The sequence below is a fragment of the Python bivittatus genome, unplaced genomic scaffold (genome assembly GCF_059951505.1).
Source record: "Python bivittatus isolate LINGU-HERP-01145 unplaced genomic scaffold, Pbiv_v1 ctg000330_np1212, whole genome shotgun sequence".
Taxonomy (NCBI): Eukaryota; Metazoa; Chordata; class Lepidosauria; order Squamata; family Pythonidae; genus Python; species Python bivittatus.
Window position 1 is genome coordinate 1,616,510 of NW_028277058.1, and position 20,584 is coordinate 1,637,093.

Here is a 20,584-nt window from a genome sequence, read left to right on the forward strand (position 1 = left end):
ATGGAAAAAGTTCTGTTTGAGTTTGGTAAAAATACTTGTACAACCAATGTTGCCTTCACAAAAATGCTGCTTCTGAATGACATTCTATCTTCCATGTTTGCTGAATTCCTCTCCTGCTTTCACAAAAATGGCATTTGGCAACCCTATTGTGAATGTGATGATGCATGAGAATTTAGAAGGACTGTGCATTGTTGCTAATAAAAACAGTTAATGACAAAAGGGATCTAGTCTAGCTGCCAATTTTTAAAGAATAGATTATTGCACTAGAGTAAAATTGGAGCCATAAAGGACTATTTGAAGTAACTCCTTTGTCATCTTTAAAGTAGGTTTCATGATTATGGTACAGTAGTCTTTGTAAGCTACTGTAAGGGAATTGTAGATGTGTGTGATAAATGTTAATCAAATGTTCTTGCTTCCTCTTAATACCTAGTTCGCTCATAAAGTGTCCTGACAGCTGTATATAAGTAATTTTGCTGTAACTTTTTCACAAATGCTGGCTTCAGAAGGAAAGTATAATAGAAATTCTCTCCTCCTCCTTCTGCTCCTGTATTTATAACTGCTACATAAGAAATCCCTGTAGATGGCCCATAAACAAAGCATAACTAAACAAGCAATGAGAATTACAAACATTTAATAAAACAGTTCCAGGCTAAAAAAATTAGTTAATTAATAGGCCAGCATTAATAACAAGCTATTGAAATAAACAAAATGTTGTCACATATAAAACTTTATTCAATCAATGTTTGTAACAATGAAGGAGTTGTGCTATAAAGTTTTATTATAATATAGCAGAATAAAAACCAATTTAAAACCTTATGTACAATTGTAATGACATAATATGTAACATAACTCACCCTGTAGAATGACACAGTGGCCAACAGATTGGAACATACCAATACCAAAAAAAAGGAGATTTAACAGAGTATTTGAACTATCATAAAATAGCTTTAATTTCACAAAATAGCAAAATAATGTTTAGGATTATTCAGTGCAGATTATAGCCCTATATGGAAGATGCTAGATGTTCAAGCTGGCTTTAGAAAAAGCTGAGGAACATGAGGTATTATTGTTGAAGCATGCTGGATAATAGAGAAATCCAGACAATAGCAAAAATAAGTCAGTATGTACTTCTTTAATTCTTGCAAGGACTTCAGTTGTGTTGGTCATGTCAAGCAGTGGAATATGTTTAGAAAAATTGGACTCTCAGAACATCTAATTGTGTGCATGCAAAACCTGTACACAAGTCAGGAAGCCACAGTGTAGATAAAACATGGTGAAACAGACCGGCTCCAGGTGGCAGAGGAAAACGAGACTGTATACTCTCCTTTTATTTATTCAACCTATATGTGGAATATTTACTGAGTAAAACTGGATTGGAAGAAAATGAGTGTGGTTTTAAAACTGGCGGAAGAAACATCAATAACCTGCACTGTGCTGATGACACTACTCTGATAACCAAAAATGTAAAGGACCTGAAAGTTCTAATAATGAAAATCAAGGAGCACATTGAAAAAATGAGACCAAATTAAATATAAAGAAAACCAAACTAATGACAGCAGGTACAACAACCAGCCTTAGAATTGACAATGAAGGAACCAGCAGTAGAGTAGCCATTAAGGATTTAGAAAAGATATTCAGATGCTGGGATGTATCTGTACCCCAAAAGATCAGAATCATGCAGACAGTGGACACTGTGGCACTTTATGGAAGCAAAAGTTGGGTTTTCAAAAAACAGGATAGAAAGACTATCAATGTTTTTGAACATCAGGTGTTGGAGACTCCCGAGAATACCATAGATAACCAAGAAAACAGACAAATGGATCATCAAACAATTCAACCCAGCAAAAATGACCAAGCTCAAATTATCATACTTTGGACACAGTTTGTAAAAACCTAGTTCTTTGAAAAGTCTGTTATGCTGGGAAAGTTGGAAGGAAAGAGGAAGGATGACTAACAACAAGGTGGGTAGACTCAATTACAGTGATGGATGCACCATTGAAAGTTTTAAAGGACCAGGTTGGGGGTATTGTCGTGGAGACAATCTGTGTCGTTGGAGTCAACACCAACTTTATGGCATATAATCAGTCCATTAAGGGACTCTTTTGACTTTGGCAACAAGTATGTGTTGTCAGATTTACCCAGCAAATTAAACATAAAGAGCTAGCTTTTTAATGGGCCTCTTTATTTCAGATTCATCAATATGTAAATTGTGGGTAATCTTGGCAAACAAACTATAATGTACATTTTACAGCAAAAATATAAGGCATATCAATGGCAATATCTGGCTGTGAAGACTGAACATTGGGAAACAAGGTGGCACTTTTGAATTGTAGGTTTGACTACAGTTCCTCGGAGTGCCATGGACATCAGTGCTGGATACCTGAGCCCATCACTAGTGATCAGAAGTTCATATACTTGAGCATATGATGCAACTGCAAATATGATGATATACTAGAAAAATCAAATATACTTGGCAAGGTTAAGGGAAGTAGAAATAAGGGAAGATACTAAATAAGATGAATAGGATCAAGAATATTATAGGACTGTCCTTAGAAGAGCTACAGCTTATTACTGCAGCAGGTTGAAATAAAAATATTATTTATTTTATCAGGCTTATATGGTGCTCTAATCATGACTGACTCCAAGTGGCACTCATATTCAATACAACAATATGGTTAAAGCACACACACAAATATATAGTCAAAATACCCCGGTCCTTGTTGACCAACTAAATCCACCCAAACACTCCCCTTGTGGAATTGATGATGATAGAAACAGGCCGTACAGCAGAAGTTGAAATTATATGAGCTTTCTGTACTATTCCTAATTTCTTTAGGATATGACCAAACCAAACAACTGCTCACCCAAAGAATAAGGGATATGGGGCTTCAGTCTGAAGTTAATAGGCTGCCTCAACATGGCAGAAATTGGATAAAGAAGGGCACTTGGGAACCAGCAAGACACTTAGAAAATCTAACTGTCCCCAAGCTAAGGATAGCATTTTTCAAAGCCAGTCATAACATCTTACCATCCACACTGCTGCAAGGCAGATACCCCAAAATCCCATTAACCAAGCATACCTGCCCATGTGATGACAAGGAGATCAAAACCATTTCACATGTATTAGTACATTGTAAATTCTACAGGGATATCAGGTCTGCTTGTATTCTGCCCCTAATATGTAACTTTCCAGGAAGGCCAGACAATTTCTGCGTGAACCATCTTCTAGAAGATTCGAAACCGCTTATTGCTTGCCCAGTAGCTAAATTTTGTGTTGCTGTGATGAAAATAAGGCATAACTGGGCATAGAAATAACCACTTCTATTTTATTCATCATTTCAGGTTTAATAGATGTTAGCTATCTTGTTTTAGGTGGCAATGTATTTTTACTTCATAGATTATAATATTTTAGATTTACATTCGCACAGATAATTAATACACTATTATAGTAGTATACGCTACATTTTTGTTATTTTATCTTTATTATGTTAGAATTTTAACTTAAACTATTTGGTTTGATTTTTGTGTTGTATTTTTTCAAATTTTGCTGGTCATTGACATAATAAATAGTATTTCATTTCATTTCATTTCAGGGTTGGGCTTGAATATAAGGCTTGTGTACACCATTGTAGTAGTGTATGTTATATTTTCATTTGTTGTTTTATCTTTATTATGCTAGAATTTTATCTTAATCTATTTGATTTTACTTTTGTGTTGTATTTTTTCAAATGTTGCTGGTCATTGACATAATAAACAGTATTTCATTTCATTTCATTTCAGGGTTGGGCTTGAATGTAAGGCTTATATAAAAGAACATAATGCAAAATAAAATTATAATGACAATTGCAAAAGTAACCATACCTTAAGCTTTCAAATCACTATCATTTATTCACATGGTTTTATGAACTCTTAACTACATGATTTACAGGTAGTCCTCGCTTAACGACCACAATAAGGATCGGAAAGTTGGTTGATAAACGATGAGGCGTTAAGCAAGTCACCATGTGACCGGACCCAATTTTATGACCATTTTATAAATAGCAAATGGTTGCTAAGCGAATCACGTGGCTGTTAAGCGAATCTAGCTTCCCCAACTGATTTTTTTGACAGAAACCAGCAAAAAAGGTTGCATATCACAATCACGTGATTGCAGGATACTGCAGGCAGTCATAAATGTGAGCTGGTTGCCAAGTGCCTGAATTGTGATCATGTGACCGCAGGGATGGCGCAACAGTTTGCGATGGTCGTAACTATGAGTACAGGCCGTAAGCACTTTTTCCAAGGCCATCGTAACTTGACCATTGTTAAATGAACGGTCACTAAGCAAGCGTGTATTTTAAAGTATAAGATATGTTTATTTTTGTTATGGCAAGGATGTGCCTTTGCCTTCTCCAAATCCTTGGAATTTAAGAGAATGGAAGCAAGGAGAAGTGCTTGTATCGAAAGCATATCCTTCCATCTTGCTTAGAGCAAGATATGAGAAGAGCAAAGGAAAACCTGAAACATAAACTGTTTTATATGACTTCCTCAATGTTGTAGACAAATTCTTCTGATGTTTTCTCATTTTGAACACTTCCACCAAATGTTTAGTATTATAAGAACTGCTGATTTAATTATTTTCATTCCCTGTTTTTTAATCAACTTCCAAGTAGTAATAGCTTGGTAGGAAGAGACTTTGGAAAGTGAACACATTACCACCTCTGCATGGAAACTCGATGTGGAGTTTGAAACATTTCCTGGCATGCGAATATGAACAAAATCCAATATTCTGTCATACTCTATTGGAGATAGCTGCTTCTGGAAAGATATTTGGGTGACTTATTTTAAACCGTGCTGCCATGTAGAAGTCATTCTGTGATTACTTTAAAAAGTCTGAGATACCAGAAATGACTCTGAAAGCCCCAGTTATATAAAGAGTACCTTGAGGAAAGATGATATATCTCCCTGTTAATTTAAGCTGCCCTTTATATTTTACAGCTGTAGTATTTCCAGCTAGATGGGATAACCACTGTTGTATATCGTACAGTGGTACCTCGGGATACGAATGCCTCTACTATCGAACTTTTCGGGTTATGACCCAGCTCCGGCCGCAAAAGTTTACCTCGATGTGCGAACTCCGCCTCGGGGTATGGTCATTTTTCCGCCCTGACACGTGGTCTGTGGCCATTTTTCCACCCCTGACACGTGGTCCGCGGCCGTTCTCCTGCGCCGCGTCGCGCCCGGCCGTCCTCCCGCCACGCCACGCCTGGCCGTTCTCCCGCCACACCGTGCCGCGCCATGCCGTGTGGCACCTGGCCGTTCTTCCGCCGCGCCGCGCCCGGCCGTTCTCCCGCCGCGCCCGGCCATTCTCCCGCCGCACCGCGCCGTGCCCAGCCGTTCTCCTGCCCCTGACACATGGTCTGCGGACGCCAGAACGGATTAACGGTAATTACATTGAACCTTATGGGAAAATTTGCTTCGGGGTGCGACCAAATTTGGAGGACGGAACGGATTAACCGGATTTACATTGAACCCTATGGGGAAATTTGTGTCGGGTTACGACCAACTCGGGATACGCCCAGAGTCACGGAACGCATTAAGTTCGTATCCCAAGGTACCACTGTATATGCTGATGTGATAATCAAGAATTCTATTTCCTATTTTGTTTACAATTCTTTCCCTCTAATTCATAATTTGGTCAAGATATATTCGAGGTGTGTGTGCATGTACATCTGTATATGATATGAATATTTATAGGATATTCACCTATTTCAAAAGAAACGGCAAGGTTAAGTCAACCTAATATAGAATCACTAATTAAATTTGGCCTTGAAGGACTCTGAATCATCCAAAATCATATAAGAATTGCCTATTTGCCCGTTTTCTGCTGATTGTATGTTGTTACAGAGACAGCTTTATATTGTATGTTCCAGCATCTTAATCAGTGCTGAGAATGTTGTGTTGATGAAAAATCAGACTTGTCTTTATTCCAGCGATATTGTTTTCCTCACTGCTGCCAAAATCTCCTCCTCTCTAGAAAATCCAATTAACGAAATTATGATGAATAAGGTTGTTGCTATTCATGACTGTTAGTTTGCTTACTGTCTCTGCACTTCCTTCACAGTCCTGCCATTGTATTCTGTGTTTGAGTAAAATTTAATTCATTGTTAATTTCAATCCATTTACCATACCCAAAGAGAGTTTTGTGGCCTTGAAAGCTTACCTAGGCTGTTCACCTCTCTCAGTGTAGCCAACCGTTTCTTTTAATGTCTCCAGGTTGTTGCTTTGCTTCTATTATTGATATTTATTAGTGAGCAAAAGTGACTTACTTGTTTCTGATGTTATAGATCTGTTAGCCCAGCTTACCACCATCCACTACAAATTATGAAAGCCTATGTAACATAAGCATAACAAACCTGGGTATGCTTTTATTGTTGGAAATTAGAAAATTGTGACCTAGATGGCTCCCTCAAGTAAATGGCCAGGGCAATCATATAAATACAGATGTCAATGTCAGTGTTTTCCTACTTCTATTTGTGCTTGTTAACGTTGAAGACTGTGCAATATGCAAAAATGCATAATTTATACCTATGCCTGAAAACAAAAGTATGTTTTAGAACAGAGGAAGACTGACTTCAGGCTTACGGGATCTAATTTGAATTTTCTAGAATCTTGAGCATTATGAAACCGAGATGGACATTATTAAAGTATATTGAAATGTAGGGGTTTGTTGTGGTTACCAAAAGGGATTGAGGCTCACAGAGCTTTCAAACTTTTTGTTATGGAAATACATTGTTATTTGCATTGGGAAATAGACAATTGTATATTTGGCATTATTAGAAGGTTCTTGAATGATGAAATCTAGCATGTTGGGGGAAAAGCTTTTAATCTAATCGTGTAGATGTTCATATTCAGGAAACAGATGGCAGGCAGCTGTTTGTCCTGTGTATGTATTACCTAAAAGTATTCATATAACCACATAGCCATAGTGAAAGCCCCTGCAATAGTTTGGAATCTACTTTGTCTGAATTCATCTACTCTGGTTTAAGTCATCCAACCAGTCAATAACGCTTGGAAACATCAGAACAATAGGTTTATTTGATTAGGAAAGACAATTTTGGAGTGATAATATATTTTCCTTTGTGATTAAGAAAATCCAGACATATGAACAGAGAATCAGTAACCTTGTTACTGTAACTGAAAAAAAGAAAAGAAAGGAAGGTATCAAGAAAAGTTTTGTTATTTTTTAGGACTTTGAAAGTAGAAAGATTCAGAAAATGAGTTGATGATGATGATGATGATGATGATGATGATAATAATAAGTAGCAGTAGCAGTAATTTTTTAGTAGCCAAACTTATATCTTGTGTTCAAAAGGAAGAGTTATTTCAGATTATAATAGTCTGAATTAAAAGCAAGCAAAAGTATATTATTCCTACTTATATTTCAGTTGCTTAAAATAGAAGGCTAAATAATTAAAATTGATTATTGAAGTGTCTTCTTAAAAAACCCTTTGTTTCATAATGTAAAAACTATCGTTAATATTCAGCAAGCACATTCGTTAGTATAATTTTAAAGACTACTATCTCTTTCATATGTAGGCTGTTGTAATCATGTATTGTGGAAAGAAATGAAAATAACTGTGTGAGTAATGTTGATAGAGGTAAAATTAGTAGTGGAAATGCCAAAGAAATATTTAAAGGGTAAGAATGTAAAGCTTTATGAGGAGGTTGAAAGCTAATTGCATTAATGTAATTATGAAGGCAGAAATGTACTTCCAAGGGTGCAACATGCTTTAGTATCAGCATGTTAAATATTATCTTTGGTCCTTGCTTAGCTATACTTGATTATTTTTTCTGGAATAAAAAAGCCAAAAGGTGCTTGGACCTTTTGAACATGAAACTTTTAAAATAGTCTTTATTCAAAGGATAAAGAAAAAAAATTCCTAATTTGTTTTGGCAAATGACTTTCTTCTCCCCATTTAATTATCATAAAACTAATATAAAAAAATAATCTGCAAGTTCCAGCATTGAAATGTATGTATATATTAATAATACTTGGAACAATTAAGCTGTTAGCTTACTAAAATTATGAAAGGCTTTATCATGAAATGGAATAGAAGTTTTTCATGTAATTGATATTTTCTTTCTGTTGTTCTGGCTTGAACACTCTCAACCATATTAATAATTAATTGATTTTTTTTTCATTTAATTAAATTTAAATTTACATATTGTGAAACCTCAAATAAAAACATATTTTGAGTTGACAGAAGGGATAATTTCTTTTTTCATGAAATCCAGGAACCAACCCACTGTGAGGGAGTAAAGTTGGAGTTGCTGTTTGTGCTTGAGAAAGGTAGCTGCAGCCAGGCAGAAAAGCTTCTCATCCCATTTCCCTCATATATTAATTCATTCACTCAAACTTTACTCACAAGCATCCAAGCTGGCGTTCCAGCTGCCTGTGATAATTGAGCCACCCCATGGGGCCCGATGTCCGGAGGCAGCCCCACCTCACCCGGGCTCTTGGCTTAGAAAAGCAAATGCCAAGACAGAGTGGGGAGCTGTGTGGAGGACAAAAGGTGACAAGGAAATGGCCAGCAGACAGGGAAGTGGAGGCCACATCTGGAGATTGGCAGCTATTACAAGCAGGCAAGAGGTTTGTCATTCAATTGCCTGGACCACAAGTTACGGTGAGCAGCATATCCTGGCAGGAGTCCTGCCTGGAGCTTGGAGCTTTGCCGGGAGCTCAGTAGCAACTAGAAGAAGAACAACCACACTGGAGCAACAACTCATCCCAACTAGTGCAAGAACATTTGGAAGGAGGCGAAGGTTGTATGCTGCTTTACAGACTTACAGACTTTTGCTTGAACTAAGTATTAAAGGACTGAGTATTAAAGACATATTTACATGACAACATCACTTTGCTAGTCCTAGATGGGCAGAGAGCAGTAGTCTGTTGTTGGGGAAGGTGTGTGCTGTAATAAAGCATTTTGTACAGATTTGCTACACTGTGGTGTGTCCAGTTCTTGGAGAAAAAAGAACCCTTACATCCACTGCTAGTAAGAAATTAAGTACGTTTGATGATTCATTATGTTTGTTAATATCACTTAAAATATATTTAAAACTTGCTTTATAGTGGGTTTGGAAGAGCCAGTTGAAAGGGCTCAACTGGAATTCTTTTGGTGGTGGTGGAGATAATATTTTACTTAACTGAGGTACAAAGCAAGTGTTCCCTTTCATCGAAATCGATGGCAAATATTCATCTGTTAATGCTGATCTGTAATTAAATTTTACATATTTCATCTTTGAAAATGTCTTTTTACACGGAAAGGTACTACCAAATACTGATATCAATGCACAAGCATATGATTTTAATTGAGCATATTTATTGTTTGGAAGGCATTTATAGACTTCTATTAGATTCTTCTCTTGATATTTGCCTTTTAGCATGTTATTACATTGCAGATTAATCACTTGCAATTGAAGTTTAGGTGGAAGCTCCTCAACTGCAGAGTTTGAAATATAGAAATTTCTTTTGCACTTGCATCGAGGTCTGGAAAATGCTTCTGGAAGTGTAGGTTGAGCTTGGAAAATACGGTATATCCACTGCAAATTTGTGTGGGAATGGAGATCGCTTCCTGTTTTAACTTTTGACAGCACAGGAAGTGCATAAAGCAGCTTCACATTACTTATTCATTAGTTGTTATCAAAATGATTTTACTGCAGTATAGATTTCATATAGAAGTGCCATTTTGTCTTGTAATTTTAGGTTGAATTAATTAAGAAATATTATCTGGTCTGCAGCAAAAGTTAATTTCCAAAGCCATTCAAACAATAATAGTAATTGAGGGTGGTTCTTCTTGTTCAGAAAAATTTCAATCTCAGCCCTGAGCTCAAAAAATTGCAATAAAACATTACTACTGCCAAGCCATCAAACTGCAGTAGGGTAGGGCAAGTCGTGATATTGAGCTTCTGTTTCTGACAAAAATTCATGGAATTGATGATGGTTAAGTCCATGAGAGTGAAAGAAGTTCATTGTTTACACTAGTGATACAATAGATTTGAATATTTTCTTCAAAGTACCTGCTGATGAATAATACAATGAATAATACAATGAATACACTTTAAATACCTTACATATTCACAAGCTTTGCAAATTTGTCCAGCTAAGCTTTTTTCTGTTCCATGCATATTTTTTGCATCATCAATTGTAATACATCTTAGCAGATTCCACTTTAGGTCATACTGCATTATTTTCTTTGAAAATAGTCTCTCCTGTAGTTGTTTGATGTAGACTATTCATAGACACTAATTCTTCAGTCATCTCAAACTTGGCATTGACTCCTCAAATAAGCAACAACATCTGTCAACTCATTAAGAGTTAAGGAAAACCACTCAAAATAATTTGCCTTGTTTTTTAATTGACCATTGATGTTATTCCTAATGTCCTCAACTTTTCAGGCAACTGTTCTCACCAAAAGGCTAATAGTCTTAAACAAGTTTATTTTCTGTGGACACATTTCTTTGACTACTGCAATCAAACACAATTTCATTAACTCACCATTGGTAAATGGCTTTTGTTACTTGGCTAACAAATGAGCCACTTGGAAACTTGCTATGGTTGCAACCTTATTTTCATTTTTTATTTTTGTGAAAAAATTCTGCTGTGATATTTTAAATTTTCTAATTTTTCTGACCATTCCTTTCCTTTCAGTTGGGAGTATTCTGATGAGTGCTTAGTCTGGTAATGTTGAAATATATTGTATTTTTTTTTAAGCATAGCTATAGTATCATAATAAATACAATGCTTTGCCATCTGATTTGATAACAGAATAATCCACACTCCACTGTGCCTTAAAAATGTGACATTTGAAGTCCACTTTTCTTGACATGATGAACACTGGTAATAAAAATAAAATAAAATGTTGCAGTACAGTGATATGCGTGGCACTTGAGATACTGTTATAACTGCGTCACTGCAATTTGTAGTGTGCTGAGAAGCAGTGTAAAGTGATAAGAGAAATATGGTCTCTGTTGCAACTACTCAGTTCTGCTGTTGCAGCATGAAAGGAGCCATTGACAATACATAAACAAATGAGCATGGCTGTGTTCCGATAAAGCTTCATTTATGGACACAGAAATGTGAATTTCAGACACATTTCACGTGTGTATGTAAGGTTCATACATACATACATGTACATATGTGTGTATGTAAGGTTCGCTGCATTTGGTGCTGAACAGAAACCTCGTGAGGCACAGGCTTGGATGAAAGCTAGTTTATTCAGGCATAATGCGTAGTGGTTACAGACAAAGCCAGGGTTGGCCTGGCACAGTTTCTTACAACAGTGCTATGGGGTCCCCCCCCCCCCCGATCCATAGTTACCTCTCAGTTCCGCCCCTTGCCCTGGTCCTGGCCCTGGGCTATCTGTCCCTTGGGATCTTCCTTCCCCTCGCCTTGATGGCAGATTCAGCCGGTTTCTGTTGTGTTATAATCTTCTTCCTTTGTCTGTCTTGCCCTCGCATTCCTCGGGCTTTTCTTATGGTGAGTTGGAGTGGCTGTTTTAATCTGGGTTCGAATTGCCCACTGATTGCCTTTGGATTGCTGCGCTCCCAGTGTATCATAAGCCAGAGTTGCCTGGGGTGCCTGGGGAGCCGGCTGCGCTACAGTGTTGCCGGCTGAAAATCATCCAGTGAGCTTCCTTTTTGAGGGGGAACTATAAATCTGGGTCTCCTCTGCTCCTAGTCCCAATACTATATCACACTGACCATGATGAAGATACTGCTGTTGGCAACCAAAAAGGGGTAGATGTTTTATTTCATTCTTGGTCAATAAGGAGAATATTGACATTCCTGCAACAAGGCCTTGAGCAATGAAGCTAAATGGCACATATGAATGAAAGGTTGTAAACAGGAGGGCAAGTATAGCTAATGAACTTTTCTAACAATTGAACATAGGCTTAATCTTCAATGTTTCCATCTGCAAGTGATAAAATGTAATGCAAATCTGTGTCAGTGAACAATTTTAGCATACAGAAAAAAATACTATCATGACATATATTCTCCAGAAGCTGTTGCATCCGTAAATGGTCTTTGATTCACAAATGATTCACAACATTTTCAAGGATACTGATAATGGGTGCGTATCCAACTTTCCCTGTTTGAAGTGGGATGTAGGGTCAGACTCTTAGAATAATATCAATGTGATTGGCATTCACATTTCTTACAGGCCAAATCTGCTGAATTACAAAGTGTACTCTTACTGGACACAGGGACACCCAGATTCCTATTTACCCCATTTGTTCACCTTATTGGTTGCAAACAATTCTTTGACAAAGTTCAAATGTATATGTATGCTCCTCTTTTATCTCTATCACCCTATATAAGAACTCTGTTGACTAGTCTCTGGCATTCTTTGCTCTTAGCAGCAGGAAACCAGCAACTAGCTTTAATAAAAGAATTGTTTGGATCCTCTTCAGTCATTGGGGTTTATTGGGTAAGGTTTTCTACCACATTTCTATACTTTGAATATTGAAAAATTAAAAACAAAAACAAACCTTTCTACCAACTTAAAGAATTTGGGGAAATTAGTAAATATTGTAGTTAGACATTCTAAGAAACTTTTGAATGTGACTTGGAGAGGGTTAAGTTAGAATTTTAAAAAGGAAATGAAAAATTCTTTTTGAAAAGTTGCTTTTTGTATGCTATTCAAACTGATCTGAGAAAATAGGCTGGCTGCTTACCTATCCATTCTTTTACTTCCTCAGTTTCCACTTTGGATAAGCTCTCTTGTACCTCATTTGGTTTTGAATTTAGGCTTGTCTTTATGTTTCTTAATGGATAAAATATTAAATAATCTTTTTTTAATCGGTTCAATTGCATCTGATTCTTGGAGACTGCCTGGAAAAGTCCCTGCAGTTTTCTTGGCAAGGTTTTTCGGAAGTGGTTTTGCCATTGCCTCCTTCTTAGGGCTGAGAGAAAGTGACTGGCCAAAGATCACCCAGCTGGCTTTGTGCCTAGGCGGGACTAGAACCTAAACCTGGTGCCTTAACAACTATAGCAAACTGGCTGTCTAAGTAATCTTTAGTATTTTACAAATTGTAATGTTTGCATTTATACTCTGTTCTAGCTTATTTTGTTTTGTATAATCTGTTTAGAAGTTCCCTTTTTATTGTATGAGGTTTTTAACTTGAATATTGGGATTGTTTGGTCATATAAATAGAGGAATCATATTGTAAAAGAATGAATGAATTGAAGGGGAAATTGAAAACAGTTGTAGTAGGATGAAGTGAAAAAAAAAGAGAAGTCTGTATTTTAATAGGCATGGTGGAATTAAGTTTCTTTGCAATGATCAAAAATATGGAGAGGGGTAGTGAAAAGTGTTTGTGCAAACTAAATACAGTTATATTACCTTTTTATTACCTCCTGCCTTTAATTTCTTTCACTTAGCTCTTCTTACTCTTTTTCTGCACTTTGTACAGTGCTGCTTATCTCAAAAGGAAATAGCATGATAGGCTATGTATGTATATCCTGTGCCTTAATTCCAAAAATCATGTAAGAAGTAAGCAGCATACTATCTTTTCTCAAATGTAGATCTCACCTCATACTATTTCAGTCCTCAATAAACTAGAATAAAACTGAAAAATACAGATTTTTTTTAAAAAAGGATTTCCATGCTTTTAATTGTAACGTTTGTATTTAAAAGATACATCATTAGCTGCTTCCAAGCTTGTTTAATTTAAAATAAGTCCCACTGTGCTGGAATTATTTCTATTTTAGAGAGAAAATTTAGGTGATTGGAGTTATCTAAGGAGGAATATGATTGCAGATTTAAAATAGAGCTATGGTGAAAACTAGTTTTTCAATACATATTTTGACTGAGTTTAGATTTCATATACCATCAAGTCAGACTAGCATTATTTTAGCATTGAAGATAATGTCAAATTCTTATCCAATGATACAGTTGTAAAATAGTAACCAAATGTTTTGAAAAGGTGGGGGGAAAAAGAAATCTGCAATTTCAGAACACTGAAATAAAGAGCCTCCTGGATGTGGATACAGTGGTACCTCGGGATACGAACGCCTCTACTAACAAACTTTTCGGGTTACGACCAGCTCCGGCCGCAAAAATTTACCTTGATGTGCGAACTCCGCCTCAGGGTACAGTCATTTTTCCACCCTGACACGTGGTCCGTGGCCATTTTTCCGCCCTGACATGTGGTCCGCGGCCGTTCTCCCACCGTGCCGCGCTGTGCCCGGCTGTTCTCCTGCTGCGCCGCACCGCACCTGGCCGTTCTCGCGTCGTGCCTGGCTGTTCTCCCGCCGCGCCGCACCCGGCTGTTCTCCCGCCACGCTGCGCCCGGCCGTTCTCGTGCAACGCCCGGCCGTTCTCCTGCTGCACCGCGCAGCGCCCAGCCATTCTCACATGGCGCCCAGCCGTTCTCCCGCCGCGCTGCGCCCGGCCGTTCTCCCACCCCTGACACGTGGTCCGCGGACGCCAGAACAGATTAACGGTAATTACATTGAACCTTATGGGAAAATTTGCTTCGGGGTGTGACCAAATTCGGAGGGCGGAACGGACTAACCGGATTTACATTGAACCCTATGGGGAAATTTGTGTCGGGTTACGATCAACTCAGGATACGCCCAGAGTCACGGAACGCATTAAGTTCGTATCCCGAGGTACCACTGTATATGAATCTTGATTAACAGTTCAAAGGAGAACAGCCCCCCCCGTTACATTTTCATTCTGTTTTTTACGTGCAATTGAATATACACTATCTAAAATGCTATTTCAGTTACCTTGATTATTGCCTATATCTGCTGCTAATGGGAATTATTTATTTACTAGAATTTTCTTTTTCTTTTGTCCTAGCAAAACCTTAAGCAGAGTCATTCATCAAACAACAAATGAGATTCTTAATTTTAATAATAATAATGTTATCCATTTTTGTAAAATATTCAAAATAGCACATCTATTTTGATACATAAAAATAAATGTAGTTATCAAAATAGCTCTTTCATTGCATTATTACAGGTATAAAATATAGAATTAAAATACATTTTCAGTGCAATCCTATATGTATCTGCTTGGAAGTAAGTCCCACTGAATACCAGAAAAATTGCTGCTACATAAACAAGATACAGGATTGTAGCCTGGGTCCATCAAATTATATTTTTATGCTGTATTCCGAGAGGAATCTTTTGTTGTATTAAGCTCGATCACATTTTAAACTACTTAAAGTCTTGAAATCTAATTTTTGCATCCATTCCACTCCCAACTATCTTTCCATTTAGTTTTGCAAATCTGCTATGCTGTGGCTCAAAAGAAAATGAGTATGCTTGTGTATTAAACTGTTTGAATATACTCATATAAAGTTGAAGTAATGAGAATGCCATCTACACAGTAAGAACAGATTAGCGAAATTATCTTACAGAGCTATGCAAAGCATTCAAATGAGATGCTTTATATGCATAGGAGCATGAATGAAGTTACTGGCTTTGAAGTGGCTGCACATAAGTGCATTTGTGGAGAAATTGGAAATTTGATTTGGTATCATTATGTGGAAATCACCTATTGTGTTTTAGTGACTGGATCACTATGGTTCAACAAGTTGTGGTTTAAAATGTTGGCTTAGTGTTGCCTGTAAGCTCAGCCATTATATCCAGCAAACACATATTAATTATTAAAGTTGTTTTCTGCTTCCCGCCTAATGTATAAAGCACTTTTGTGGATTCTATGACAATTTTTCTGGGATTGTTAACAAGTAATGTTTAGTAAACAAGAAGAAAAGGGTGTATTATAGTAAGCTGTATTTAAAACAAACTACTTGGTATAACAGAACTATTAGCACAACTTGTACAATAACAGAGTGCTTCATTGTATATTGTCAGACTGGGGAATAATTAACTCTTTCATTGGAATGAAGCCAGACCATTTTGAGAAATAACCAGTAAGAGTGATTTCAACCACAAAATCTTAATTTTGTAGTATTTTAATTGAACATTCAGTTTTATTACCTGTTATATAGCAGTCAGTACAGATGGATTGCAATATTTCAATAGTTGAAGGTGGTACAAAATGTAATTCTTGACTGATTTCTTTTCCCCACTCTACCTCCAAATTTTGTAAACATGTTTATAGTCCTAGGAGCAGTATTAACAGTTACTTGTGGAATAATGAGTCATAGTGCAATTAGGTTATGCTAATGAAGAACTCTGTTGCATGCTATGAATTTTATTCTGAAAAATTAAAATACAAATTATGATTCCCTGTTCATAATAAATGAACTCTCTAAATTCACTTTCATTTATCCAGAAGTGTTTCTATTAGCTAGGTACCAGTAACTGAATAAGTTTAAAGTCCGCAACTCTGTCGAAGTGCCTATTGGCAAGTGATGGTCAAGGGCATTTAGTAAATGACAACTAGAAATAAAATTCCTCTTAAAGAGCATTGTTTGCATACTTTTCCACTTCTTAAGATTTTTCTGTGGCTCTGGCATCTCTAAATGAAATGAATCATTTTTATTTCTTGTAATATTGGTTGCCAATTATTGAAAATGTTTGATACTATGTTCTTCAACTAAGCTGGGGAATTGATTCAAAGTTGCATTTAAATATCTGAAGATGCTTAAAACTGGAAACCTTAAGAATTTGGTAGCTGCTGTGGTAAAACCAGGGTAAAGATGATGCTGAAGACACACACACTTGCTTTGTGAAATGGGACCAGCATGGGAACCCCAGAATTAAAACCTTCTTGTTCTCCTCGAATGTATTTATTCTGTTTCCTGTTTTGTTTCATGTGAATGTGTTCATACACGTGTATAAGAAATTTGTAGTTGTTTAACTCTTCTCTGGTAACTGGCAATTTTCAAAGCTAACCTTGTTCAACAGGAAAATAATATAAAAGGTAAGTAACCCATTATTATCTTACAAACATAAATACTTATTGTAAACCCTCAAGAGATCTTATACCCAATGGTAGAAAAAGTCAAGTAAATTTTTTAAAAATGCCTTTAAGGTCCACAGGATTCTGTTTCGTTGCAAATAGCTATATTGCTGCTCATCTGAAAACAATTTTAAAGGGTCACTGAGTCACGAGTCTGCGGATAAATCCAAAGAAAGGTAAAGAGAAGGATAACTTGTGTTATGTCTCGAAAGCTCCAGTGCATACAGAAGGACTTGTCTGGTAAACATTTATACCTGAAAAATCAGGAGAAAAACATTCTTTTTGTTTTTGATAGTGAACAAAGAAGTTCTGTACTATTTCATGGCTTTTAAAAGCAAACCAAAAGATCATCGCTGGACCTGTCTTTTGTCATTTGCATATGGCATCTTAAGCTGTAATTCCACTTTCATTTTGTTGTGTTGCTGCTGCCTGTGGAGCAGGCTTCTCGCCTTCCTCAGTGAATTACTCTTTGCTCCAAGGAGGCTTTTCACAAGAATTGGATCATGTGCTATGAAAGAATAAACAAGAGTGAAGGGCAGTGCTTGCCGCAACCGCAGCCCCTTGCATCAGCATGCTGCTTTTTTTATGTCACAGCTGTTTAGGCAACTCTTTTGGTATCTTTTACACTTATATGGAGAGCATGATGAGAACTGCCACAGGAAGCTGGAGAAAATGAGAGAGACATTGCTTTGAGACATTGTAATTGGGGATTTTGGGGCAGTAGATATTGATGATGATGTATGTTGTTCCTCACCTGATAGAGGAAGAAAAATGACATACTATTTATTCTTACCTTGGAGCCATTTAAGATCCTCAGCAGTTCTTAAAAGTGTTGCTTTCCAATAAGATTATACTGTACATAAACTTCCCATGTTAAATGCTCTGTTGTTCCCTGTTCTGTTAGCTTTTTCAAATGGACCCTTTATGACCTATTCTAGGCAATTTACTGTAATTGTCCTCTGTATTGTAATTATCTTTACATTTGTTAGATTTGTGTCACATCTTTCCTGGAGGAGCTCAAGGTGACATACATAACATTTTCTCCTCCATTTTTGCCCCCCAACAACAACCCTGGAAAGTCATGTCAGTAACTATACATAGAAACAGCTAATGGCATTTCTAAACTTGGTGGTTGCTCATTGTATGTGGGTTTGTAGCACATGAAGACATCAAACCCCTATTGAGTCAGATGAAACATTGATAAAGTTTAATATCTCATTTCTAGAAAAGACATCCTAGTACAGATGCTGAAGTCTCTAGATTTGCAAACCAGAATCTCTTGAGTAATTTTTAAACTTCTTGCTGATCTATTTCACCATATTCCATGAAAAATGGTATGTTCAGTATGTTTCAATGAAATAAATTAAAATGGAGTCTAAGAAGCGATTGTTCTACTATGGCCATGAAAAATGAAATTGTATTTTTCTTTAATGAAAAATACGACACATAGTATTTTGCAGTTACTACTAGGTTTCCTGTGTCCAGCTGAAAATGATCTACTCTATTGAAGTTTATGAATTGTATTCCTACTTTAGCATTTTCAAATGCTAGGGTCCCATATACATAATACTGAGAGAAAAAGAAACCCAAAACCTTTAGGTGGCTTGATTGTTGATACGGAGATCACAAAACACACAATGCTGGGAAACAATTTTGCTACATTGCATTGCATCCTTCATTCTAAGAAAAATGACTTTACCGATCATTTCCATTGGTACAAGAATTGATGTGTGATAATGATTTAACATCTAGATGATTGAGGCTACCTAAGCCATTTAAATTCAGTAAAGTTTATTGTACTGGTTTTTTTTTATTATTTGGAAGAAAAGTAGTACTGCATGAATGAAATGACTAGTAAGGCAAGTTTGAACTTTTTGATGTTGCCATCACTATTAGAAAGAAAGACAAAATTCTAGTATCACTTAACAAAAATTACCTTCCAGTTTTTGTGATATATCAACATTAATTATAAAGACTTCTTTTGCTGTTATTTAATTTCACAACAATTATAAGAACAGTAATGTACTTAAAAGAAAAAGCTGATTTCTTGTTCTCCTAGTAGGCTGTTTTACTGGGTTATCTTAGTTAGAACATGAAACTGGAACTTTCAGTGTTCCTGGAGCTCATAACCAATTAATCTCTTAAACAATCATAGATTTTGCCTGCTGCAGCCATGAAATTAACCAATTTATTTCTTTGGACACTCATTTTGTCTTAAACTCTCCTTGGGGATGAATCACACTTTTATTGGGGGTGGTGACACCTTTGGGATCTTGTAAACATAGATCAATAACCATGGAAGTCTTGGGGATCTGTTGAAATCATGATGAGGAATGGAAAGGGAACCTGCGCTAGACAGTTTCCATCTTTTCAAAATTTTGTATTTGTATGCCAAAGTACTTCCAATTTTTCACAGTAGCTCTTGGGTATTTTTAATATCTAATAAAACACATTCCCAAATATTTCAGTTGATCATGGTTAAATTCAATTACAATGCTATCTTGTATGTTAAATCTTGTGTTTGTCCCCCAAATTTCATTGACATTCTTGCCTTCTCTTTGTTTCAGAAGAAGATTTGGAAAATTTTGATGTGTCCAGTCTTTCTACTGAGGTTCTGCAGAATATTGAAGCAGACAGTTTCTGGTGCATGAGCAAACTGCTTGATGGCATTCAGGTAAATTGATTCCCTCTTTTCTAACCATTGGGTATATTTCATTTGCATTTGGGTTTGGAACTATATTAGAGATGTTGAAAAACAGGTATTTGATAAGTAGGATGCAGCAGTTGGTGATACTGTATTTATTGGTAAAGGGCTACCTGCCTGATTCTTGCTGGTAATGATAATTTATCATGAACTGGCCATTGTCATTTCTGAGATGCATTAAAAAGATTTTTTTTTTTTTGCAAAGAAATCAGTTCAGTGTTCCCTTCTATGATTGAAACAAGACTGTTTTACCACATATTAGTAGGCATTTTTAGTAGATAAGAACTTATATGCCATCTTTCAAAACAAGGCAGCATATCAGTATTTTCTTTAAAAAAGAAGCTAGTTTTTTTTTAAAAAGTTTAAAACAAATTGCAATACTGAATAGTAGCTGAAATGCAAATATTGCAAAATAATAAATTAATATAAGCAATGTCAACAGAAACAGGATTAATTAAAAGATTGCTTAGCCCAGATACAGTGAATTAAAATTAAAAGACTCAAGGTTGCCCTGTACCTTTTCTCAGTGCATCATGAAATTGCAACAAATATATTTCAATCAAAGATGAGACCAGTGGTCATTGTTCGCTGTGAATTCATACCTAACACAGTGAATTGATATCATATGAGATCAGTAGAGTTAAGTACTTCTTATATTCATGCTTCCCATTTTAACAGATTTTTTTTGGAATAGCTGCAAGCATGAGAAGGGCATTTTCAATCATCCCACCTCGTAGCTGGCATCATACAGAATGCATTGTGATGCTTGGCATGCAGGAGGCTTATATCATGAAAGCAGCCTTTGAGTGGCCTATTTTTTAAGCCTCCTTTATCATGGCCATGAATATACATGGGCTAAAACAATAACTTCCATGTAGGTAGACAGAAGTGCATAGAAGAAGGCAATTTTGATCTGGGCAAAAAGCACCCATTTTATTTTTAAGCAGAAATTAGTTGGT

The 20,584-nt window shown here is 36.4% G+C and overlaps 1 protein-coding gene across 6 annotated transcripts in view; it reads left to right on the forward strand.

The window, feature by feature from the left end:
- Positions 1-20,584, forward strand: part of TBC1D22A (TBC1 domain family member 22A) — a 233,223-nt gene that overhangs the window by 55,383 nt on the left and 157,256 nt on the right. For all 6 annotated transcript variants that reach the window (XM_088141641.1, XM_088141643.1, XM_088141642.1 and 3 more), the window contains exon 9: positions 19,489-19,595. In XM_088141641.1, the coding sequence (XP_087997767.1) occupies positions 19,489-19,595 (107 nt within the window). The remainder of the gene's footprint in view (positions 1-19,488; positions 19,596-20,584) is intronic.